At 36.2% G+C, this 26,783-nt stretch overlaps 1 protein-coding gene and 1 long non-coding RNA gene across 2 annotated transcripts; one reads left to right on the top strand and one right to left on the bottom strand.

Annotated features, from left to right (window-relative positions):
- Positions 1-1,320: 1,320 nt before the first annotated feature.
- Positions 1,321-13,171, bottom strand: LOC106386432. Its single transcript, XR_001277509.3, has 3 exons — positions 12,282-13,171; positions 12,119-12,150; positions 1,321-11,974 (listed from the first exon to the last, which is right to left on the bottom strand). It is a non-coding gene; the product is annotated as an uncharacterized LOC106386432 (long non-coding RNA).
- Positions 13,172-18,000: 4,829 nt separating this feature from the next.
- On the top strand, positions 18,001-19,195 carry LOC106383980. Its single transcript, XM_048758732.1, has 4 exons — positions 18,001-18,015; positions 18,108-18,301; positions 18,378-18,501; positions 18,580-19,195. The coding sequence occupies exons 2-4, from the start codon at positions 18,231-18,233 to the stop codon at positions 18,811-18,813; spliced, it is 429 nt and encodes a 142-aa protein (XP_048614689.1). The 5' UTR covers positions 18,001-18,015; positions 18,108-18,230; the 3' UTR covers positions 18,814-19,195.
- The last annotated feature ends 7,588 nt before the right edge of the window (positions 19,196-26,783 follow it).

Below are 26,783 nucleotides of genomic sequence, written 5' to 3'. Positions count from 1 at the left end.
TCCCATCAATGCGCTGTAGAGGAGGCGATCTTGACGTCGCCAAGGAGTGTAGTCCGGATTGACTACGTTCTGGCCTTCAGCATTGAGGATGGTCGCTGCAGCCATAGTTTTTCATCAAGGAACCATGAAGCTCAAGGCCTCAAGAAGAGCACAGATCTGTTTACTCCACATCAAATATGTTAGCATTTGTCAACTTGGTAATGTTTGACATGTTGACAGTGAGGAGCGTGCTAGATGGATCTCTGGCATTGAAGACTGTTGTAGTCTCAGCAGAGGAGCTATCGTTGGCCATAGTTAACAGAAAGAATGGAGGTTTTTTTTTTTTTTTTTATAGAAGAAACAGAGAAGAACGAAGAAGAAGAAGAAACAGAACCGAGAGAAAGGAAAAAAAATTTGAGGATCTCAGTGCTCTGATACCATGATAACTTATGGAATTGGATGATACTATTGATAGAGCAGAGCTCTTGTTATATGCAATTACAGAGGAGGTATTTACGGTATGCGTATATACAGAAGTTATGACAAGGAGATGATTGAGCTAATGTAATATATGCTCATGAATGTGAAGATAGTTTCCTTATCCTAATAGGAATTGCCCACAAAGTTTTCTTTGAGATTCATATCAATGGTTCACCAGCAGGTTTTAAAGTTTCCTCCTTTCCTATTTTATCTGGAAATTGTACCAAATATGAAATAACTGAAACTTTGGTTATTAAGTGAATCAGATGGTTAATTAAGGATGTTTCCAGCTCAGGGTTTTGTCTCATTTGCTTAAATAGATTAGTTGATGCGTTGTGTCATTATGAAAATGTTAGTCATGGAGTTAGGATTTGAATGTCTCTAGGTGTTAATCTAACTGTTTGCTTGAATCTTAGAACTCTTTGCACGGCTCATGCTAATAGAGTAAAATTTTACATACCTTTGTCTTTCATGTGTAAGACGGACTCTCATTGGGCTTTTTGGGAAGGTAGTTACTAAAACTGCAGGTACAGAACAGTTTCAAGTCAATAATGGTGGATAAATCTTAAAATTGCCTCTCTTAACAAGGGTGAGAGTGGTGATTGGTTTTGCGAGGAAGAGAGTAAAACTAAGGCAAATCTAAGCTCTGTTCCAGATGAAGAGGGTTATAGAATGGCCATTTCTGAGCCAGACGGTCAAGCTTTTAGGGAAAAATATGAAGTTACTAATTTAATTGTAAAGCTAAGATACTGAAAGATACTAGTGGAGCTTTACGAAGGAAGTATCTTCATAACGTTGGGAAGGCGATTGAGATGTCAAAGGAGATGAGAGAGAATGAAAGAAACATCAGATATGACATGCTTGATTTGAATTATCAGTACTTATCTCAGGGCATACTCTCTGCTATACATCAAAAGATCACATGGATTGAAAAGTCTATAATTCATGTAGTTGGAGGCCCAGAAGAAGAGAAACAAGACTACTCAACTAACCAAAGCCAGAGCTTCAGTGAATGAACAAGAAGAGCTCGAAGATTTTGTGTTTGGAAATGGTTTGCCTTGCATTGAAATAGAGCACAAGGTCGAAACTAAAAAAAGGCAGTGGAGGAGAACCCAAAGTAAGTGTTATCCTTTTGGAGTGACGAAGTTGCTTTGTAGTTATATCTTTCTTCCAATTTTAGAAGTTGCTTTGTAAATATACTAAGTTTGTTTAATATATATATATGTTAATAATTTTCACATCAATATAACTCACAAAGATCTACTGAATTCTAAGAATACAAAAACAAACTTTAAGTTAATAATGTAGTATATAATTAATAAAATTTATAAATTATACTGAGTTAAATTTTTTTGGTTATATTATTATATACAATCTAAATTCAAAAGTTAGCAGAAAAAATCTCAATTTTCATATTTCCTATAATTTTAAAATTTAAATTAATTAGGTTTTGTAAGTTTAAAATTATTTGGTGTATAAAGAAAATTATGATCCATATAAAACTGAAAAACATAATATATTATTTTGCTATGAAATAAATTTTATTAACATACATTATAAGATTCAGTGATATTGTTACGATTTTTTTCCGTCACAAGTATATACTAAATGGTTAGTTTTATAAATAAACACACTAAAAATGGTAGAAGTTATAAAATTATCAAATGACAAATAACTAATCTATAATATAATGAGACAGTTGCCTCATTCTTGTGCCGCCACGTTAGCGGTCTGTGGGTCTCACTTTTAAAAAGTTTAAAAAAGTGTCAAATCTGTGGCTCGAACCCGGGTTATTGACATATAAACACCAACATTTATACACTAAACTAAAGGATACTTGTACATTGATGGCCGAAACTAATATATATTTATGATAGGAGAGTTTACTCTCTCCTTAAGCTGTACACGTATGCATTTTATGAAGACTGTGGGGTCCATGATTCTCGGTTTGGTTTAGTAATTCTATTCTCGCGTTTGGTTTTTAAATTATATGGTATGATTTGAGTTTTCCCGTTCAACTAATGTTTTATTATGTTATTAAACACAGCGTTTTGTCGATTAGGGTTTTTTTAATTGTTCTTCGTCTCTTTACCTTTGCCGTCTCCGTTCAGCTTCTCTGCAAACACCAAACACTAATCTTCCCTATTGTTCAACGTATGTCTCTTGATTTACCAATTAATGTTTTCGTCATTTAATTCAGAAGTGATGTCGACCTCTCCGTTTCCTTCACGCAAAACCTATAAATTATAGATGAATCTTCAGAACCTCTGTTAGTTAATCTTCTTTATCAAGCGTTCATTGTTGCTCGACTTCTCCCATTTTTGGAACTCGGAAAACATCAAGAAGCATGGTGAATTCATGGGAAGCACTCTACTCAGGTATTGTATCGACAAAAAATTAAGAGATTATTTACTCTTTTTTTTTTTTGCTATATGTTTCAGATTGTCTCTCATCACACTGAAGGAAATTATATGAAGTCAAAGAAGGCAAATAAGAAGTTTGATTTCAAGGTGTTCACCGAGACCGGTCTGATTACAGATGGTATACAACAAAGTAAGCGTACAAGTCTGATTTCTTTTTATGAATTAGAATTTCAAGAAGAAAACATCAAAAAGAAACATAAGAATTTTATCTGATTAATTTTCTATATTATAAGTTCAAGATAGATGACAGTGACCTTAAGAATAAAGGAGGCAAGCCTACTGTTAGAGTTTCTAACGTTGGCCACGCATTGCATGTCTGGCTCAATGGAGAATACCATGGTAAGATTGAGAAGTTACAACATTTAGATGTTATGTTTAGAGAACTGGAATAATTAATGAATTTGTTCAGGAAACGGACATGGTAGCCATGATGAGAAGAGCCCGTGGTCATTGTCAGGACCCTGCTTCTGTTACTTTCTCTGTGCTAAGCCTAGCGATGCATTTCCATGGATGGCTCTCCTTCTTCATTACACTATACTATAAGTTGCCTCTCAAACAAGATAGGACGGGTTACTATGAATATGTTGGTTTCTGTCCATGAACTCTTGGTTCTGGAGTGCAGTTTTCCACACTCGGTAATCATCTACACATTACTTTTATCATCCTCAATCTTCTCGTGATCTGTCTCTATGGTTTCTCAGGGATGTTGACATCACAAAGAGGTTGGACTACTCATCTGCAATAGCCGTTCTCGGATTCTCACTCATCGTATCCATCCTAAGAACCTTTGATGTTCGGGTGGAGGCTGCAAGAGTCATGGTATCCGCTCCATTACTAGCTTTAGTCACCATCCACGTACTGTACATTAACTTCTACAAACTTGATTATGGTATACAGAGAACTCTTTCCCCTATCTGAAACCAGTTCCATTTTTTTTCTCCACATTCTCTCTGAGTTCAATGTTGTTTACAGGTTGGAACATGATTGTGTGTGTGGCCATGGGAGTCGCTCAGCTTTTCCTATGGGCAAGATGGGCAGCTGTTTCTGGGCATCCTTCTAATTGGAAACTGTGGGTGGTTGTGTGATAGCTTCAGGTTTAGCTATGCTTTTAGAGATATATGACTTCCCTCCGTATGGAGGCTACTTCGATGCTCACTCTATTTGGCACATCGCCACAGTTCCTCTAACCATTCTCTGGTGGAGCTTTATTAGAGACGATGATGAGTTCAGAACTTCCAGTCTTCTCAAGAAATCTAAGACAAAGGCGAAGTAAGTTTACTTACAGATGCAGAGGCTTCTTGAGCTTTTTCAATGTTTTTTATTTGACTTGGCCTTGCTTTTGGTCAATTGAGTCTTAAGACTTTTGTCAATCTTTTTGGAGTCTTAAGACTTTTGTTAATATTATGAGAAAATCTTGTGATCTATATATGATTGTGTTAATATAATTTGATTTTACATAAATTGTGTGAATTGTAGGGTTTAATTTAGTTAAAGAAAATTAGCTTTAATGACCATTCATACAAAATCTAAAGTATTTCAATAATTTCATGACACCATATTAACCATTGCGCAAAATCATTTAAAACAATTGCAGCAAGGAACCACAAGTCGAAAGCCTTGGTCAGTTTATATACATTTACTCATGTTTGATACAATAATGTTCCATATTGAAAAAATATGTTTTCGGAAGCGCGGGACTACGCTCCTAGATGCCTTTGGTGGGGTGGACGATCATTGGGTTGAATTAATAACTGGAAAGCTAGAAGCTCTCCCGACGATGAAAAATAAAACGACCTAACGGTTGAGTTAGAAGCAGAGAAAACTAATGTTCCAAGGCCCACCAAATTTTAAACCTAAACAATTTAAACCCAGATTATTTTCTTGAAACATAAAGCTATACCAATTTCTTTTTTTGGTCTGCGATTGATTTTTTTTTAAAAACCACAAAACCATTTTTATTAAAAAAATCGCTAACACTCTATAATAAATAGTTATATAACAATATAAATATATACATATCTTCACGTATTACTTTAATTTTACAAAAAAGACTACATTTGAGAAGTTTCACAATAAAGTCCGTGTAAACTAAGAAAATTATATTATTTACTGTACATATACATTTAAAAATTTTAAAATCAAAATTTAAACCCTTTTCCTTACACTATTTTAACCGTAACTTAACAACTACAAAAGTTCGATTATCTTTGATCATTTTTACGCTAGAGGTCAATCAAATCTATACCAATATAAGATTAAAAACAATAACAGCGAAATGAATACTATGGCCATTGTTAGATCTACCTAATCAACATGTATAACTTTCGATCCTCCATTCGTAGACAATTATAGACAACATGACAAAATTAACTTTTATCAAAAAACAAACAATACAATTACATGCACAAAACAACACAATGCATCGACAACTTACCCAGTCCCGCGGTTGCGCGGGGGCTAAACCCCTAGTGTAATATAGTACTTTGATTGTTTGAATATCCACGAGCCACACGAGCAAGCAACATTATGTACAATCAACTAAAAAACATGATCAATCATAAATTTGATCTATTAATTGAAAAAGAAAAATCTGATCAGGTGCGCGGAATCAACTCTAACTCCAGAAAATGTAACAAACGAGGGCATGGCGATTTCCAAGTATAGGAAGCAATATGGGCACTATTTGTTTTGCCACCAATTTGCTCAACCACCGGGAGGCTGCCACCAATTTGCTCAACCACCGGGAGGCGTCGTGTTGATAAGATCGTGTTGACAGAATTACTTATGCTTAATTATGCAACGGACAGAATCGGGACTTGCGATCGGAAGACAAAAATCAAAGCTTATCAAAGATGTGATAAGGTCTGAAAAACTTAAGAGTTTAGAAGAACATTAGAGAGAGAAACTTAGAGAGAGGTTTTTTATGAAATTATTTTATATTTTTCAATGGGGGTACACACATATTTATAGTGGAGGATAAGACACGTATTTACAATGGCGATTACATCATCGCTTACATCATGCTTAAATAAGCTTACAGCGATTACATCATCGCTTACATCATTATTGATTACACTTATTTTACATAATTAAACACACTTATTTTACATAATTAAACACACTTATTTTAAATAATTATACATTGCAGACGACTTAATTAGTGGTCGATCTCGAAGTCAATGATGTGTTTGTCACAACATCCATAGTGATCGTCTGGACATATATACTCTTCTTCTGGCTCTTCGTGAGGCTGCTGTGAATCGTCGTTGATTTCGATGTTGAACATTCTTCCGACTTCATCAATGTTCATTAAGTCATCCGGGAGTTGGGCGTCTTGAAAGTACTCTGGTGGGCATTCTTGGGATTGAAAGTCATGTTTTTCTTCCTTTGGGATATCTTGAACAACTGGTGGATTAGCACGTTTATCCATACAGAATTGAAGATCTTCGTCGAGGCTCATTTGGTAGTTTATAAGGTAATAGAACCAATTCGGGATGAAAGGAATGGGAAATAATTGCATGGCACTGTTGAGACGGATCACATGTGTTTGAAAGTCTTCATACGCCTTGTTGTCATTGAGGTTGAAATCTGGTCTGACTCCTCGTTGGTAGTCGTTGTGGTGAATGAGAGTAGGTAGCGCGTGAATTTTGCCGGTTTTGTTGTCGACTTGAACTGGGCGGTGAAAGAAGTATATTGTATGAGGGTTGAAGAAAGGTTGAGACCTCCTTGACTCCTTAACTTCTTGAATGATAAGCCCGTTGCTTTTGCTGATTTCCATAATTTACCCTTCCAAACAGATAATGGTGCAAACCATGTTAGAAATGTCGAGAGGCATTCCTTATGTCCTCGTTGAGGGTCAGTGAATTGTGTGCTGATGTATTGGTATAACCATTGAATACCAGAGATAACAAAGAACTTCTTCTGGCATGTACGTATTTTCGATCCTGTAGAGGTGAGCAAACAGGTAATCCGGGTGAATTCCCATCGGTGAAATGAGATGATTGTGGATTCCGTATTTTGACAAAATGATGGATTGATAGAATAAAATCTTGTCGCAGAGGTGTTCGTGTAGGGCATCTTTTTTGATAAGCGTATGAGCGTCGTCAAGCATGTTGGAATCGAAGTCATAGTAACTTCTTGCTGAAGAGCTCTCCATTATTTGTATTTCTTTTACTGGATTTCTACTGAGCATGTCTGCGAGAGTGTTCTTCGATCCCTTTAAATAGACAAATTCAAAATCATACTTAGAGAACCATTCGCTCCATCGTAATAATTGCTGATGTGGGACCATCTTCTCCTTGAATTGTAACATCTTTGGGAAAGATGACATGTCCATTTCGATGTGAAATCGATGGAACTCGAACTTCTCGATAGCCTTCTTGACGGCCAGTATTTCTTTGAACATGGAGTGATAATGCATTTCGGAATCTTTAAAGCGTCCACTTTTATATCCACAGATTTGACGTTTCCCATTTATTTCTTCATATAAAATGGCTCCCCAATATTTGTCACTCGCGCCAGTCTGTAAAATGTGTGCTCCAGTGGAGGGAATCTTTAAAGGCGGTATCTTCTGCACCTCTATTTTTAGGCTTCTGACAGCTTCGGTTTGCCGATTTGTCCATTGTGGTGGATTCTTTCTCAGCATATTCGGTAGCGGTCTTGTCAGTTACGAAAATTTCGGGATAAAGTCGCTAACATAATTGATTACACCAAGGAATTGTTGGACTTGTCGTTTTGTGAGATTTTCGTCCGGAAAATCTAGGAGTGTTGTAGCAAGATGGGCTTGTGGTGTAAAATTGCCATATGTGATTTGCATTCCAAGGAAGTCGATGTTGGGCTAGGCTATAACCATTTTTCGGGCTGAAAGCATGATTCCATATTGTATGATGATGCTTTGAAACTGTTGAAAAAGCTGAACGTGTTCCTTTTCGGTCGATCAGAATAGAAGTATATCATCGATATATATCAAGGCTGTGTGGAGCAGAGGTTTGAATATACGGAGCATCGCTTGTTGGAATAATGATGGTGCGGTCTTGAGGCTGAAAGGTAAGACGTTCCATTGAAGATGTCGATTAGGAAGGAAGAATGTAGTTTTGTATCTTTCTTCAGGATGAACCCCAAGTCACCAAAAACATGACTTAAGATCAAATTTTGAAAATATTGTCGCTCCTTGAAGATGTTGAAGAAGCGCTCTTTTGTTTGGTAGCGGAAATTTGATATCTTGCAGATACTGATTCAATGGCTTGTAGTCGATGACCAGTCCTAACTTTCCTCTTGCTTGTTCAACACGATTATTGACGTAGAAAGCTTTGCATGCCCAGGGAGATTTAGTTGTTGAGACTACTCCTTGTCTCACTAGCTGGTCGCATTCATCGTTTCGCCTATTTAGCAGTCTGGGTGGCATTCCTGCATGACTCTCTTTTGTCGGGTGGTTTGAATATTTTCCTTAAACGGCAAGGAAACAAAGAACTCTGAGTTTAACCATAGTGGGTTGTTGCATTTTTGGAATAAATTTGTATGTGAGTCTGCACATGATGTTGTCGTTATTTTTTCTCTGATTTTTGTAAACCCTTGAGAGACCAATCCTTCAATTGCGAAAAGTCGTGGAATCGTTGTGAAGGCTTTGTAGAGATTTTTCCACCTTAATCCTCGTGGTTCGATTGACATATCAAATTCTTTCTTGAAAGCGTAATAGGAGTCCCATCCTAATATCAAATCCTTTCTAGGTGCAGTAGAGCCGAGTACTTCGGTAGTGTTGTGGCACCCGGGGAAAAGTTTGATCTTGAATTGTTTTGATTTGAGCTTGATTGTCAGTGATCCCGAGTTTGCAACACGAAATTCCTGTTGATGAGGTAGCCACATGGACGGAGAAAGAATTTTAGGATTTATAATCGTGGTATGGGCTCCGGTGTCTATGAATGCAATGGCGTGAACTGGGTCTTCTTGACAGGATGGGTCGAAGATCGTCACTTGTAAATGCAGAGTTTTTATCTCGTCTTGCTGTGGCATTTTTGTGATCTTGAAACAACAGTCATCATCTTCGTCAGGAGATGACTCAGAAGAGTTGTCACGAGTAACCACAAATAGCGTCGTTGTCGTCACTATCATAAGATAGAACATACTCTAGGTCATGGCCTTCAAGGTCAATATCTGGTGCAATTTCAGATATCGAGTTAATTAAGTATTTCTTCTTCTTGGCGGATTTGTTTGGACAGTTTTTTGCGAAGTGTCCTTCTTTTCGGCATAGAAAACATCTTGTTGATTTTTTGAAGCTTCGTTTCTTTCGAAAGAATCTTCTGCGTCTGAATTTTTCGGAACGTTTAGAGAGTCGATTTTTGAATTTTCGACGTCTCTCATGTGTACTGCACGAGCAAGATTTCTTGGACTTTGAACACTTGATTGATAGATCTGGTCTGGCACATATTTTTGATAGCTGCTTCGATCTATCCATGAACTCCATCCAGAATTCCTTCTGTTTACAGAGTTTGTCCACTGTTCTGAACACATATTGCTGGATTTGACCAATAGAAGCTTCTTCGATTGTTTGTTCTTGATATCTGATGTATAGCTTAGTCTGCTGACTAAGATAGTCATCGATGGAAGAGACGTATACGTGCTTCGGGCTTGGATTGTTAAGGCCATTCAGGGCGTAGTACCTTCGTGTTTGTCTTTCGAAGTGTTTTGCAAGATCTTTCTTTCATAACGAACAACATTTTGCTGAGAAGAATTCGTCTTGTAGTTGTTCCTTCTGGTGTGTAGGTGTACCAATGAATTCTCTATGAATTTCTCCAAGGAGCAATGGTATTGTTGTTTGATAGACTTGTTGTTGTCTATATTCACCGAGCGAATTCCACCATTCTTTAAGTGCTCCAGATAGTCTTGCAGTGAATTGTTGGATCACCATTTGTAAAGGAGATGTAATGGCTTCAGAATTCATCCATGCATGAAACTCGTCAAGACGGCCATTCCATTTTTCAAAAGGAATGTCATCGAATGTTAACACCATGATTTTTAAAGCAAATTTCTTAGTTGGAATCTCCTGCCTGGGAGGCACATAATTCATTTCTTCATCACTGGAATAGACATGTTGATACTTGGCTCTTTTTTTTGGGGATTTCGATCCTTCTCCAATTGCAAACTGTTTTGGTAGAGATTGCTCATTTGATTCGGTCTCGTAGTCACTGGAACTTGTATCTGAGATGTGACCGATATTTCTGATTTGTCGAGAAGATGAGGGTTGTTGATTCTTTTGATCATATGTCTCAGGAAGCTTGCTGAGATTATTGAGCAGGTTTGCCATCGAAAATTCGATTATCCCAATGTCATGTCCTTTCTTCTTGTTGTCTTCAACAGACTCGTGACTAGAGGACGACGTAAGAGTTCTTTTCTTATTTGAGTTGACTTGAAATTCTGATTCCTTTTGACGCCGAGACTTTGAACGCGTTGTCTTGGGATGATAGATGATTGAAGTCGAGCCATAGCGAGATGTAAAGACTTCGTAGGAGGATAGAAAGCCCAGTAATGGAGATTTTGTCTTTTGAGTCTGATGACCAAAGAGTAAATCTAGGATAGTAGGATCCTTGATACATTGGCATACCTGACGATGTGTTTCCAAGGGGGTCAAAGTATGTATTAGCTTGCTGCTGATTATGAATCATACTTTCTAGGCACTTTTGGAGACCTCTTAATTGGTTTTTAAGACTAGTCGTCTCTGCTTCTTTGTTGCGGAATTGAGTTGTATTTGCCAACATATGTTTTGCCATAGTCATCATTTCTTGATGGAGATTGCCAAGTCGTCCATGTATCTCTGTGATCAAATTTTGGAGGACGAGTAATCTGTTACTATATCCTTCCGCCAATTGATCAACTTTATGATTTATTGTTGATAAAAGTTGATTCTGAGGGAGCAAATTCTCCGTTTGCCAGTTGAGGACCTTCTCTGCTTGACTTAGTTGGCTGGGACCGGAAGAGTCGATAGCTTGAGAAAGAATCTTTGGTCTATGGGCTATGTTGTTCTTTAAGAAGTCTTCTTGTGGAGGGAACACATCGGTATTTATCATCATGATCTCTTGTTTTGGCTCATCTTTCTTGTCGGAGTATTGGACTATAAAGTCGTACCTTCCTTCACCGAGCGGACCGATAGAAGTATCTCCTTCGAGATATCTTTTGTAGAGCGGGTCTTTCTTTTTTCTTCGGCGTATGCGAATGTCTTCATCAGATTCGTAGTTTGCTTCTTCACAAGTAATACAAGAACATACATCAAAATAACAGTGTCCATCTTTGTCTTTAAAAGGATAGATTATAGGCCCATCTCTTTCAAAAGAACTTGGTTTAGGATTTTGTTCTTTTGCTGGACTGTGGAAGCTTCGTTCATCAATCTATATCCCAAATTGAGTGAACAGTTGCTTTTGAAATGATGATGATCGAGGTTTCTCGAATCTGATCTCGATTGTTCCATCATTTCGAGAATGAAAGGTGGCTTCTGATGATTGGATAGGCGACTGGGTAGCTTGATGAAGCTTCTCATAACTTGTTACCCATGATTCCGGTAGCCAGCGTAGCAATTCTTCACGAGATGTAAGGTAGCTGCTACACCTTTTTCTTGCATAGGTGCTCCGATTAGTTGAAACTGAACCTTGAGTGTCTTTAAGAGATTCGGGTCTTGTAAAGAAACATTAAAGTTTAGAAACAGTGTTATGAATATTGTTCATGCGTTTAATGTTGTTTGAACCGTTCCGATGCATGCTTGCTGGTAGGACTTTAATCGAGAGTCGATCAAAGCTATCTGGGCGATGACTGGTAGACCTTTTCTCGTATGTAAGGTCAAACCAATTCTCATTACACCAAAGTGAAGGTGAGTATACCCTTGCTGCTGCCATAACCTAGGCAGGTTTTCCGGGATGTTCAGAGAAATAAATTGCTCTTTTTCTGTGGCTGGAACTTGGCAAGATGAAAACTTGCTGGACTGGACATACTCCATGACCTTCCGATTCGATGACGGTTTTATGAGCTCGCGAACACCTTTAACTGAAAAGGCACTAGCCTTAACTCCAGCCATCATATGCAGAGAGATCCTCTGCCTCTGGAAAGTTCTGTTAAGAAAAATGAAACTCATATGCTTTCAATAAAATACTGGGAGAGATTCATCTTAGCAACAAGAGTTACACAGAAGCCCTTTTACAAAAAAAAAAAAAAACAAGAGTTACACAGAACTGATAATAAGTAAACAAACATACCCTAGGATTAGGAAGAAGCTGCAAATCATATCCTGCAATACATCACTTAGATTCAGCAAATAGAGCTCGAAAACCCTAACTACTAATCTCAGAAAGAAGCAAATGCTGCAAATCCATTACACAATCGTATATCTAGCTTGATCTTTGATTTAGTGAAACGTACAGAGAGAGGGAGGTAGAAGACGAGCTTGAAGGAGAACTTGCGGAGTTCTTTAAAGAGGCAGTAGCAGAGGACGATGAAGGTTGAGCCGACCAAGTAGAGCCTCGACGCGCCTGTGTTAATCGCCGTGAGATCTCCGGCAGTTAAGCTGATAGATATTGAATACTAGAGCTGACGTGGCTGTGGGTTGCTGAGCTGGCAAGAGGAAAGGAGATGACAGTTAGAGATCAGAGGATGGGTGAAAGAATATAAATAGAAGCTTTACCTTTCTTATTGTACAGAGCCTACAAAAATGATTTATATTATTTAAGGGTGCTATCTGACACCCCTGCCCTTTACATGGATCCGCCTCTGCAGAATGGTGGTAGTAGTTGGTATAGTAGATCTACGGCTTTAACACTATGATTTTAGATTGTTAGAGAGTGAACTTATACTCTTTTCTAAATTGAGTTCTCATCTTCTCATACAAACTCAGTATTTAAGCTACCAAATAAGATTATTTACATGGATTCACACACTATACGTTATTCCTCACCGCATCAATCGGCGCCAACACAAGTATTGCCAACACACCGCATCAATCTACGTTAAGGGTTTGATTAGGAAGAAACACTCCCAACAAATTCTAATCGATTATAGTTGTTGTTTGAAATGATGATGTGCATGCTTATTAATGGAATTTAAACTAACAAATAAGATTATTTACATGGATTTACATACTACGTTATTCCTCACCGCATCAATCGGCGCCAACACACGTATTGCCAACTCCAAGCCAAACTCTTGTTTTGTAAGACCTAACAAAAAACACTCCATTTGTGCTTACCTAATTTGAGTTAGAATCTTACTTGTTTTTTTTTTTTTTTTATCAAAGATATATTTATAAATAACAGGATACAGAATCAAAACCCATAATGCAAACCATTTATAACTAAGTTCACCATCCATTACAACACACCCACATGAAACGTTTAATAGAAATCCAAAAAATCAGATATTCACAATAAAAAATACACCTAAATAGGGGATTCAATTTCCTCATAGTCTAAAAGCTTGGCAAACCAAAAGGGATGGCATACCGCAATATAAAATCTTACTTGGTTTCAATTACTATAATTATATAAATATAAATGGCATACAAGATTAAAAAAATATGACAAAGATATTATTGAATAAAAATCAAGATATAACAATATTTATATACAAATAAATTTAACTTTCTGCAAACTCTAAATATATAACGGTGTATTTTCACGACTCCTCACATACAGGTGAGGGTATCAATCAACTCAATCAAATAAAAAAAGAATCTGATTTTTTTTTCCTTTTTGATTATTAAAATCATGATACATAAAACTGAAAAGACATAATGAAAGACACAATAATTTTTAATTTATAATCAAAAAAATATTTTTCAAAAAATATTAAAACATAATATAACTATATATAACAAATATAAAAATATCTTCAAACCTAAATTCAACAATGATACAGATATATATATATATATATATATATATATAAACAGTCTGAACAAAAGAGACAATACAAAACAAAGTGAGAAAGAATATATCAGTACAAAAAAAAGTACATGACTTAATATAAAACAAACATATGAAAGGTCTACAATACCAAAATAATGTTAGAGCGTAGCTCACTAAAAACATTTCAACAATTGAATTATGAAATTGTAGTTATTCGCAACAAAAAATGAAGAAGCATGTTCTCCAATGGTTTACTTTCTTTTTTTAATCAAAAAGAAAAATAAGTTTATTACTCTATTATCCTCGTCTTCATCAAGTATTTACAATATTGTCATTGCCATCAGTACACCAACCCACCATGAACAACCAATTTGAATCTTTTAATGCACCAAAGTTTCGATTTTTACTCTTCATATCTTATTACTTATGCACACAAACTACATCTCTTTCACTTTTACTCTATATTCATAGGAAAAAAACTCAAAATTTTGATTCTAAACATTGTAAGGTACAAACTCATGATTCTTCGTCATTAACAAGTGAGTTTGTTTCATGGTGAAGTTCATGTGTGAGATGAGAAGTTAATCAAGTTATCTCACTGGTTGAAAGTATGAAATTGAGTTTTTTTCAGATTTGTTCGTCAGAAGACTTCCGTGTAAATCTTCTGGTCGTAGAAGACTTATACAGAAGTCTTCTGGTCAATACAGAAGTTAGTTTTTCAATTGACTATATGTCTGTTTTTATAAGCGACTTCTCTCGAAGCCTTCCGACTTCTCTTGAAGTCTTCCGACTTTTCTTTGTTAACAAAAAAATCTCGAAAATACCAGAGAAGACTTCCTGGTAAGTCGTCTAGGATACACAAGTTAATTTTACAATTGACCAGATTGTGTCAGAACTTTGACTTTCTCTAGATGACTTACACGAAAGTCTTCCACCGGAAGACTTCCCTGTAAGTCTTACGAACTCTCGGTGGAAGTCTTCTTACTGTCAGTGAAAGTCGTCTCGGGTTACTTTTGCAATTGAAAAATAAAACTTAAATATTTAATTTTAATTAGACGACTTCCATGTAAGTCTTTCGGAAGACAACTTACATGGAAGTCTTCCAGAATTTTATTCCGAGATTCTGGTCAAACCTTGGTTATCACAGAAGATTTCGTGTAAGTCTTTTGCAGGAAGGCTTACATGGAAGTCTTCTGCCGGAAGACTTACATGGAAGTCTTCTGCCGGAAGACTTACATGGAAGTCTTCTAATTAAAATTAAATATTTTATTTTTATTTTTCAATTGCAAAATTAACCTGAGATGACTTACATGGAAGTCGTCTAGTTAAATGTAATATTTAAGTTTTATTTTTCTGGTGGAAGGCATCCATGTAAGTGTTCTAGAAAAAGTCAAATTTCTGACACACTTCGGTCAATTGCAAAACTAACATGTTTATCCTAGAAGACTTACAAGATTGCAATTGTCTCATTTTTTCTAGATTTTTTCAAAAAAAAGAATAAGCCGATATTTACAAAGGAAGACTTCCAAAGAAGTCTGTTGTAGAGTATGCTTCTATGGAAGCCTTCCTTTGTAAATTTTCAATTGCAAATCTAACCTAAATGGAAGACTTCCTGGAAGTTTTCTGGCGGACGACTTCCAGGAAGTCTTCTACGTCAATGTTTAATAAAATTTCATTTTCTCTAAAACTATAAAGGCTATTTAACATTTTCTTGTTAATTCATTTATATTAACCGATATTGGGGCTCCCGAATGTAATTCATAACTTAATTGATTTTAATTATGAGGTTAGCAACATTCTTGTTTATTAATGTTTCTAGCTAATTCGACAAGACTTCCACCGAAGTCTTCTACGTTAGTTTTTGTAAACTTGTTAAGTAACTTTAAGATATATTTTTTTAACTTTCAAAAGTGTTAAGTAACTTCAAAATTATCAAGTTATATGGTTTAATATGTCTGCTTAGATCATAATATATACTTTTTAATTGTCACGATATTTAAATTTCAATTTTCACTTAAATTTTAAGTTTTCCGCCTAAATTTTAATTTTCCGCTTAAACTTCCCGCTTATATTTCATTTTCCCGCTTAAAATTTAATTTTTCTGAGAAGACTTCCTAGAAGACTTCCCAAAAAACTTCTAGTTAGAGTGTTATATGTTTGAACTTATGTAATGTTTGATATTTTGTGAGTTTGACTAAGTTTTCTTAGAAGTCTTATCCATTAGTTTTAGTAAATTTGATTAAATTTTTGTGTTATTTAGTTTTGCTATTGAAGTTGTATCAATAACTTCAACAAATTCAAATATTTTTGGGAAGATAATATTGTAAGCATGAACATATTTACTAAAAATTTCATTAATATTTCTTCAAATTTACAAAAGAATCTAATCTATTAAAACAAGAGTACATTTTAGAAATAGCTCTGAGTTTTCCACAAATATTACATCCTTATGCCACTCTTTTAAAACACAGAGTTTTGATTTAAATTGTACCAAAACCAACGATTGTTTTTTTAATAAACCAACCCGACTTTTGATTCCCAAAGGTTAATCGTGCGTCTCACAATTAATCGATATCATAACTCACATAGTTAATGAATTGCCTAAAAAATTTTTACCTCCCACGATTTATTCCTATATCTTAGTGATTCATCCTAACAATTACATTATCATATCATTCACATTACTAGCAAAATATTCTGTTTTGATTTCAATCTTTCGAATCACGCTAAATAAAATTATTAAAAGCATATAGTCCTATTATTACGCTAGCTTTCAAACAACCTCATACAATTTGGAAATAAAAATCGGTTTGTATATTCGATATCTAATAGGAAATAATCACAACTACCACGATCATTGATTATTTAATGGTGTGCATCCCTAATGTAAACCTTAATTTAAGATATACCACTATATATATTTGCCTCAATAACGTCAAAACCATATCAGTCTAAGCACTTTCTATTAAAATGTCGACAATGACTACTTTTCATCCTCTCACAAAACTTCGTCATTTTAAGAATCACTGGCGAGTTCAGGTCAAGTGCTTACATTCTTGGAGGCAGAACACTGCTTTTGGTGATACATTTGAAATTGTTTTAGCAGACCAGTGGGTAAGTCACAATTTCAAAACGTTTGTCATTTATAATTGGTTTTGATTTAAGAACATGGACTAATTTTACAATTTTTATGTTTGTTAGGGAAAAAAAATCCAAGCCTCTTGCAAACGAACACTCATGTACCGTGTTCAACGTGAGCTCCGACTAGGAAAATGGGGAGTCATTGAAAATATGCAAATGACTCCAGCCGGAGGAAAATATAAAACAACAAGCCACAAATACAAGATGAGTATATCCGATGAAACTATGGTACGAGGCTCCGATTTAACTGATGACCGTCTCTTCCTATCTCTTGCCAATTATGAAGACATTCAAAAGGCCACAAGCAAAAGCAAAGAGGTTCCATACCTTATAGGTACTACGTTTTTCATTTCTTAACATAATTGTCTACATATCGTTTTTGTGCAAGATGTATTTATACTATTTGGAAAACTTAATTTATTTTTTTGGTTTTCTGTCAGATGTGATTGGGAGAGTTCATGAACTTGGGAATATTCAAACCGTCAAAGCACAAGGAGAAGACAGGAAAAGGGTCGAATTTAGGCTAATTGACTCACAGTAAGTTCTCATGAATTTTAACTTTCACATAACATTCAAGAGATTTCAGTTCATTATTAACTAAACTCTAACTTTATAGAGGAAACGATCTTGCATGTTGCCTTTGGGGATCTTATGCTGAGCAAATAGAAGCTTTCATTGATGAGTGCAAAGATCGAACTATTATTTGTTTGATAAGGTGTGCCAAAATCAACTTCTTCAGAGGTAACTTGGTTCTTCAGAATTATGTCATACTATTTACTCTATTTGATTTTAACTGTAAAATTTTATATGTACTAGGAGAGGTCCAAATCACAAACGCCTTCGATGCATCACGCATGTACCTTAATCCAACAGAACCTGAAGTTTTGGAGTTAACAGAAAGGTGAGTGACTTCGATTTTTAGTTTATATTGTTTACATAAACACATGAGTGAATGATTATTATGGATTTATATTTGTTTTAGGCTATCTGATCATCATTTACAACTTGCTCCTTTTGAGAAATCTAATGGAAAGAAGGATCGTAAACGCATAACTTATGACTGGAATGATGCTGAGATCAGGTCTATTTCAGAAATCATTGACGGAAATCAGGTTCAAACTTATTAGTTTTAGCGTTTTGAATGATTTTGCTTATTACTTTTAAGCGTGAAAAAAACTTATCTGTTTAAAAAATATATGTGCAGGTGGAGATTTGTAAGATCATTTGCACTATTGAAGCAATAGACACTGATTGGGCATGGTTTTACATTGGTTGTAACCGTCACAGTAAACGTGTCATTAAGCTCCCAAAGATTGATTATGAAAACATGACAAAACTTGACAAACCAATGTTCCGCTGTGAAGTTTGTAATGCTAATATCACTAATGTTGGACCCAAGTAAGTTGTAAGACCCACGTTTACATTTTAATATCTCCTGTACATTTTTTTTATATGTTCTTGTGTTCTTAATTAGGTTCAAGCTTCATCTTGTGGTGAAAGATGACACAGACACATGTAATTTAATGTTACTAGGCTCTGTTGCAAATTCCATCATTGGCCATACAGCTGAAGCCCTATGGGATGGCTCATATGCAGAAGTAATTAAGTTTGTTTAATATTGTTGACCGTGGATAGTACATATTTTTAATCTCATAGATTTTTTAATTGAATAAAAGATTGAAGATCCAGAGATACTACCAGAACCAATCCTTAGTTTGGTGGGAAAGTCTTTCTGTTTTGGGCTGTCTTTTGGCTCCGAAAATGTCACCAATGGATCAGGCACCTTCATGGTTTTAGAGGTTTGTTCTGCAGATAAAGCTCTAAGTATTGATACCAATTCTGATGCAGTGAGTGAGATTGGAACATCTTCATCTACCATGTCATCTGGTGATGTAAGTTTATTAGATTAATTTGTGTTGTGTTTTATCTTTATAAGTGTTTAGATTGTGTTTTATCAAAAACAATTTATGGCTTTTACTCATTTTAGGTATTGATGTTGGAATCAATTTCACCAGAAGATCCTAAAACTCCCTTTTCAAAGCGCAAAGAAGATGATGCGGATCTAAATGACCATTCATCTATTTCCAAGAAACTGTGCACCAAGATGATCAAACAGGAAAAGACCAAAACTGAGTAATCTGAAGAGTTTCAACAAGTTCTCCCCTTCAATTTTTTTAAAACATTTTTAGTATGATTTTTTCTGGTTTTCCATAGTTTTCTGTTTTCTTTGCTTCTATTTTGTTATGTTACTTATTTTAATATTTGATTTCAATAAGAAGGTTGTTTTTTTTTTAATTTGTTTCTTTGGATCAAACCGGAAAATTTAATTTATTTAATATTCTAAACAATCTTATTAAGTACACACAACAGCCTAACTAACCAATCAACTCATATAGTTCTAAACTGCCGAAACTAAAGGAGATAACTAACACCAAAGTAATGAGTTCTTAAAAGAAATTACCTGTTTGGTCGAATATTAATGCCTGATTCTGTTACAGATTTAGCTCCTTTCACAAACCAATAAACTTCAGGACAATTGACATCTCTTCATATCATCTTAACATATGTGACTGCAAAGAAAAAAATGATTGATTCATAGTTATATCAACCAGTTATTTTGGATTGAAATGCACCCTTTTTTTTAATAGAAATAATTGATCATAAGTATCTATTTGTTACAGTATGAAGAGGTACAACAATTAATTGTAACAACTGTATAAATATATCAACATGCCTAAATATACATACTAATATTAACTATTTTCCTAAATTCAAGCTAACCATATATTGTCAATCTATAATTTTGAACCGAAAATACGAGATTACCTCAAAAATAGAGAGTTCTCATCGTTACTAGTCTCAATCTTGCCCCATTTTTCCAGGCTTATCGTCACACATGGTTTGATTTCTACATCGTCTTTCTCAAATCATGATCACGAAAAGAGGAGACAAAAGAACCGATTCCGACACTTCCAAAACAAATATAACAACACCATTAGATGATATGCCCAATCTTTCTAGGAGTCCGAGTAATTCTCTTCCCATCTCAAAACAGCCTATTCCATTAAGTTCTATTTACTACAGACTGTTCGAAACCATTGAAAACCACCATGTTCCAAACTATACAATTCCTCTTTATCAACAAATAAGCAAGTTTTCACCACAAACACCAAGAAATAAACGAAAAATTTTCCTTGGTAAGTGTTTCATACGAATTTGGTTAAGCCTTATAATCGTTACCAAACTACAAGCATTTGACATGTTATTCATTTTAATATCTTTGGAAGGTCTCGATACAATCAAAGACCAAGTCAGTGACACTCCAGAGTTTGACAAAAGTTGTTTAACTGCATTATCAAGTAAGATCAATTTATGTTATTTATTACTTTACATAACGTCTAACCTGTACATTTTTTATATTCACTGCAACCTTCTTTAATTTTATAACAGAGGATCTACAAAAGAGGAGCTTCAAAGCTATCAAAACTAATGGATGCCATCAATCCAAGAGTTCAACCAATGTATTGAAAGACATAACTAATATAGCGCATCTCAGGAAAAAAAAAAAAGAAAAGCACCATCTCCTACATTCAATTCATCAGAGCAGACCATACAAGAAGATGATTCATTAGTTGGAACTGATTTGTTTGGAGGTAGCAAGTCCATTTATTGCTTTCTTTGAATGTTGTCATTTTATATTTTGGAGTCTCTCATATTTTTTTTGTGTGCAGGGCTAATTGATGAAGATAACCAGCAAGTTTTTGACTGTTCTTCTTTAGAGAATACTGATACAGAAAATGAGTATTCTGATTTTGATGATCCTAGGAATTTCGAAACAGATGTTGAGCTAAACGAATTAACTAAATAGAACAGTGACTCATGTTCCCGTGGTGATGTTCCAAAGGATCCTAAATCATCTTACAAGAAAGATTTGGATGAAAATGGTATCCACTCCATGCTTTTCATCCAAATTATAAACACGTTAAGAGTTTAGTTTGATTGTCTTATTGACATTTCTCTATTTTTGAAATTATTTTGCAGACTATTTAGATGAAGGTGATCCTGACTACATTTGTTCTCATTGTGGTGCTATCATGTGGTATGGAGAACGCCTAAACAAACGGAGAAATGCAAAGAAACCTATATTTTCACTATGTTGTATGCAAGGTCAGGTGCAATTACCTTTGTTGAAAGAACCACCACCAGTCCTAAAAAACTCTTGGAAGAAGATGATCCAAGAAGTAGACATTTCCAAAAACATATAAGACCCTATAATATGGTATTTTCCTTCACTTTCCTTGGGGGTAAAGTAGAGAGGTCTTTAAAAAAAGGTATAGGGTCTGATATGTTTCAGCTTCAAGGAGAAAATTACCATTTACTGGGCAATTTAACACCACCTGATGGAAGTGAACCAAAGTTTGGACAGCTATACATAGTTGACACAGAGAATGAAGTTGAAAACAGAGCTAAATGTTTAAGGTATAACAGTTTACATGTTTAACCTGTCCTTTAGATTGTCTAACTAACATGGATCTTATTTCTATGTTTTACAGCTCTGGTAAACAGGCTCTTAGCGTAAAGAAAAAGGATCATCTCAGAAAAGACATAATTGACTGCTTGATGAAGATGTTGAATGAAGTCAATCCATATGTAAAAAAGTTCAGATCAGCAAGGGATCGCTTTAACACAGATCCTGAAAAAAAATTTCATATGAGGATTGTTAGTGAGAGGTTAAAGGATGGAAGGACATATAACACACCCACAGTCTCTGAGGTTGCTGCTCTGATTCCTGGAGATTTTAGTCTTGATATGGGCAAAAGGAATATTGTTCTACAACAAAAATCAGGAAAACTGCTGAGAATAAACGAGATTCATGCTTCCTATCTTGCACTTCAATATCCTCTTCTGTTTACGTATGGAGAAGATGGATTCAGACTGGGTATTAAGAAAGGAGCAACAGAAAAGCCAAAGAAACAAAAGAAGCCTAATATCAGTATGAGGCAATTCTTTGCTTTTCGCCTTCATGAACGTAAGAATGAGTCTCATTCTCTCCTACATTCTGGAAGGCTATTTCAGCAGTTTGTGGTGGATGCATTCACAACAATTGAGTCTAATCACCTGCGATATTTGAAGTTAATCCAACCTTCATTGCGATCAGATTGTTATGACTCCATTAAAGAGTCTGAGAATGCAGGGAAAGTGGATCTGAGTGAACAAGGATCAGAGTTTACATTACCAGCTTCATTTGTAGGGAGTCCAAGATGTATGAGGAACAATTACTTGGATGTTATGACAATATGTAAACATTTTGGTTGTTGGAAATATCAAGATCTTTGAGATTCCTTAACTCCGAGAAAGTCGCTGGTAATGGACCAGAGAAGTAGTTAGGTGTAAGATAGAGATGAATCAGGTTCTCGAGGATGATGATGTAAGAAATTGGCTTTTGTTTCTCTGTAACAAATAATTATTTAGCTGGAGAATTTTTGCAGGTTAAAAATGTGTTATTGCTGTGAAACTAGAGAATATAATCTATGTTTCTCTATTATTCATAAACATAAGGAACCCTTTATATATAGGGAATTACACCGTCATAGAATAATAGAATAATGGAAAGACTAAAGAAAGGAAATACAAATATGAAAAGAGTACAAATCATAATCTAATAAGGAAAAGGCAAGATGCCGATTCTTTCTCTCTCTCTCTCCTCACGGTCGACTCTCTCTCCTCATGGTCGACTCTCTCTCTCTCTAGCATTGGGCCGGTTATGAACCGGGCCGGTTATGGACATCCACAATATGATTTATAATAATCCCCCTTGGATGCCATAACCATACAGGGATTGTAATACGCTTTAGATGTTGTCTCATTAAAACCTTACCAGGAAAAGCCAGTGGGACAAAACCATGGTGAAGAAAAAAGAGTACAACACGTATTACTCCCCCTGTTCTGAACAACTCGCGGTTGGCCTCATGAACAGCGAAGATCTCCGAATGGTTTGAAGATGTGGCCGCGATCGTCTGCTTCATGGAACGCCATGATATGGCCGTTCCACCATGTGTGAAAACATAGCCTGTCTGTGATCGAGCATTGTGTGGATCCGAAAGATAACCTGCATCTGCAAAATCAACTAAACCTTCTTTGTTTTGGTTAGTATAAAATAAATTCAAGTCTTTCGTTCCTTGCAAGTAACAAAGAACATGTTTAATCCCGTTCCAGTGCCTTTGGGTTGGACAAGAGCTTAATCTAGACAATAGATTCACGGCAAAACCTATATCTGGTCGTGTGACTAGCCAGATACATCAAAGCTCCTATGGCACTGAGATATGACACTTCGGGACCAAGGACATCTTTATCGTCCATCTTAGGACGGAACGGATCAGTGTCAAGGCCGAGGGACCTCACGACCATGGGGCTAGATAATGGGTGAGACTCGGTCATGTTGAATCTCCTGAGTACTTTTCTGTATATGCCATTTGATGCACAAGGATTCCATCTCTTATGTACTCAAGCTGTAATCCCAAACAAAACTTTGTTTTTTTTCAAGATCTTTCATCTCAAATTCTTTCTTAAGATATTCAACTGTATGGAAAATCTCTCCAGAGGTTCCTAGGATATTTAAATCATCAACATACACTGCTATAATCACAAAGCCCTGGCCGAATTTCTTTATAAAGATACAAGGGCTGATCGGATCATTCTTGTATCCTTCTCTCTCTAGGTACTCACTTAACCTATTGTACCACATTCGGCTTGATTGTTTCAATCCATAAAGTGACTTATTCAACTTTATACAGTGTTGTTCTCGAGTACTCGATTTGTTTTTCAACTCTATACCCTCTAGTACTTTCATATAAATCTCATTATCCAGTGGCCCATGTATGTATGCAGTTACAACATCCATTAAACGCAAGTCTAATTTCTCTCTTATAGCCAGACTTATCAGGAATCTAAAAGTAGTATCATCCACCACAGGGGAGTATGTCTCCTCATAATCGATTCCTGGTCTCTGTGAGAATCCTTGTGCAACAAGCCGTGCATTATATCTCACGACCTTGCCGTGTTCATTTCTTTTCCTCACAAAGACCCACTTATAGCCGACTGGTTTAACATCATATGGTGTCCGGACTATTGGTCCAAAGACATCTCTCTTCTTTAAAGAGTTTAACTCCACGTTTATAGCTTATTTCCATTTGATCCAATCTGATCGTTGAGTGCACTCGTAAATAGACGTGGGTTCATGATCCTCATTCAAATCCATAAGTTCAAGTGCTACCTTGTATGCAAATATATCATCAATGTCGAGATTCTTTCTGTTCCATTGTATCCCAGACAAGACATAGTTTATTGAGATCTCATTATTATCAAGACCTTCAGTACCTTGAATCTTGGCGTCCCAAGAATCAGTATTAGATACATCAGGGCCGGCCACATCTAAGCATTCATGATCGGCCGCGATCGCTATTAGCATTTTGGGATCGGTCGCGGTTAAGTCTCGGGATTTAGGAACGGCCGCGGTCGTGTCTAGGGTTTCAACAACCTTGGTTTCATTCTCTGCACCTTTCTTAGTTTTCCGAGGGTTCTTATCTTTGGAACCTATTGGTATACCATGTTTCAAACGTTGTCTAGACTTTGTAACAACTTGATTGTGTCCCTCTTGAACATCAATTATGATTGGTGCATTAGCAGCTGGTATATATGACTTAGTCACTCTTTTCGGGTCAGCAAAGGAATCTGCCAATTGATTAGCTAGCTTTTGTAAATGTATAATATTTTGGACTTCTAAATCACATTCCTGAGTCTGAGGATCTTACCAAGATAAGGATGTTTGATTCCATGTAATCTTTTTTTACCAGCTTATTGCTATCTCCCCCTAATGTTGGATGTTCGGATTCATCAAAGTGACAATCTGGATACCTGGCCTTAAATAAATTACCCGTAGTTGGCTCAAGGTATTTTATAATCGTGGGGGAATCATATCCAACATATATCCCCATCCTCCTTTGAGGTCCCATCTTTGTTCTCTGTGGTGGAGCAATTGGTACATAGACGGCACATCCAAATGTCTTAAGATGGGATATGTCTGGCTCATGACCCGTAAGCAATTGTGATGGGGAATATTTATGTTCACTAGACGGTCTGATACGAATCACTTCGTCCGCGTGCAAGACCGTGTGTCCCCAAGCTGTGGCCGGAAGCTTAGACCTCATAAGCAATGGTCTAGCTATTAGCTGAATTCGTTTTATGAATGATTCGGCCAAGCCGTTCTGTGTATGTACATGTGCCATGGAGTGTTCCACACTTACCCCCATGGACATACAGTAATCATTAAACGCTTGGGACGTAAACTCACCAGCATTGGTCTCTATCATTCTGACCTTAGCGTAGTAAAGGCCAGTAGAGAGCGCATGTATAGACTCTAGGACTTTCTTATAGCCTTGGCCGATCTCTATGATCTGAAGGAACTCTTTGTTTCCTTCGCCGTTAGTCTCAATATGAAAGCCATTCATTCAAATGTCTTTAAAGCTCAGTAGGCTTCTCTTAGAGCTGGGTGAATACAATGCATCAGATATCTCTAGATGCGTACCCTTAGGCAACAAGATGTTAGCCTGGTCGTAGCTCTATATGAGACTGGCTATACCCGGAATGATACTTTAGAGACTTCATATAAAAACTTTCATTCATTAATAAAATAAGTTCAAAGCAATCATAACATAGAAAACATAAAGCAAAGAACATGAAAACATAGATGTCGAATTCAACTTCATTCTTTTAAACAATCTGAAGTTTCATAATCCATAAGATCGTCTCGTTCATGATTGAAATCATCTTCACCATCTTGATAAGTCATATGAGCTTCAGGATTCTTTCCTTTCAAACTCTCTTGGTAGAGGTCAACGAGATGTTTGGGAGTCCTACATGTCTTAGCCCAATGATTATCCATACCACACGGATTTGGTCGACTTTTGTGGCTTGAAAGATGTACCACGGCCTCGGCCACGTCCACAGCCTCCATAGGAGCCACGGCCCTATGAGTTGCCTTGGCCTCGACCAAACGAGTTTCGGTCTCGACCACCACGTCCATGCCATTTTCCACGACCACAATTGTGTTGGCTATCACTCTGGACATGGTTCGACTCTTTCTTAACCTCTACGGTCGCATGTGCCTCAGGTAATGGGTTTGTTCCAGGAGGTCTTAATTCACTGTTTCTCATCAACAGTTCATTGTTCTGCTCAGCGAGCAAGAGACAAGAGATCAGATTAGCATAAGTTGTGAAGCCCTTCTCACGGTACTGTTGTTGTAACAACACATTGCTTGTGTGGAAGGTGGAAAAGGTTTTCTCAAGCATATCCTTATCCGTTATATCCTCACCACACAGTTTCAATTTTGAAACTATATTAAACAAGGCCGAGTTATACTCGTCCACGGACTTGAAGTCCTGGATTCTGAGATTCCTCCAATCATACATAGCCTTTGGTATTAACACCGTTCTCTGGTGATCATATCTCGTTTTCAACTCTGTCCAAAGGTCTAAAGGATTCTCATTAGTCAAATACTGATCTTTGAGACTCTCAATAAGATGATGGCGTATAATTAATATCGCAATATATCTATCTTTCTCACTTGCATTATTGCCCTCGGTGATACATTCACCGAGTCCCTTGGATTTTAAGATGACTTAGCATCAAGTGCCCATTGGAAGTAATTATCTCCAGAGAGACTTAGGGCAGCAAAATCCAAGTTGTTGATTTTTGACATCTAAAATCATATGTTTCATACTTTAGATTTAAAAGTGTTCAAGCGAATGCAATCAATATGCTCAAGCAATCCGGATTCTAGGTATGATGCAAATAGGTCATTCGTATATGATGCATACATGTT

Source organism: Brassica napus, chromosome C5 (genome assembly GCF_020379485.1).
Source record: "Brassica napus cultivar Da-Ae chromosome C5, Da-Ae, whole genome shotgun sequence".
Lineage (NCBI taxonomy): Eukaryota > Viridiplantae > Streptophyta > Magnoliopsida > Brassicales > Brassicaceae > Brassica > Brassica napus.
This window is presented reverse-complemented; position numbering and strand designations above follow the sequence as displayed.

Coding starts and splice junctions, on each gene's coding strand:
- LOC106383980 (XM_048758732.1), top strand. CDS start 18,231: ATGACAAAACTTGACAAACCAATGTTCCGCTGTGAAGTTTGTAATGCT. Junction 18,302..18,377: donor ATCACTAATGTTGGACCCAA/GTAAGTTGTAAG, acceptor GTTCTTAATTAG/GTTCAAGCTTCATCTTGTGG. Junction 18,502..18,579: donor GGGATGGCTCATATGCAGAA/GTAATTAAGTTT, acceptor ATTGAATAAAAG/ATTGAAGATCCAGAGATACT.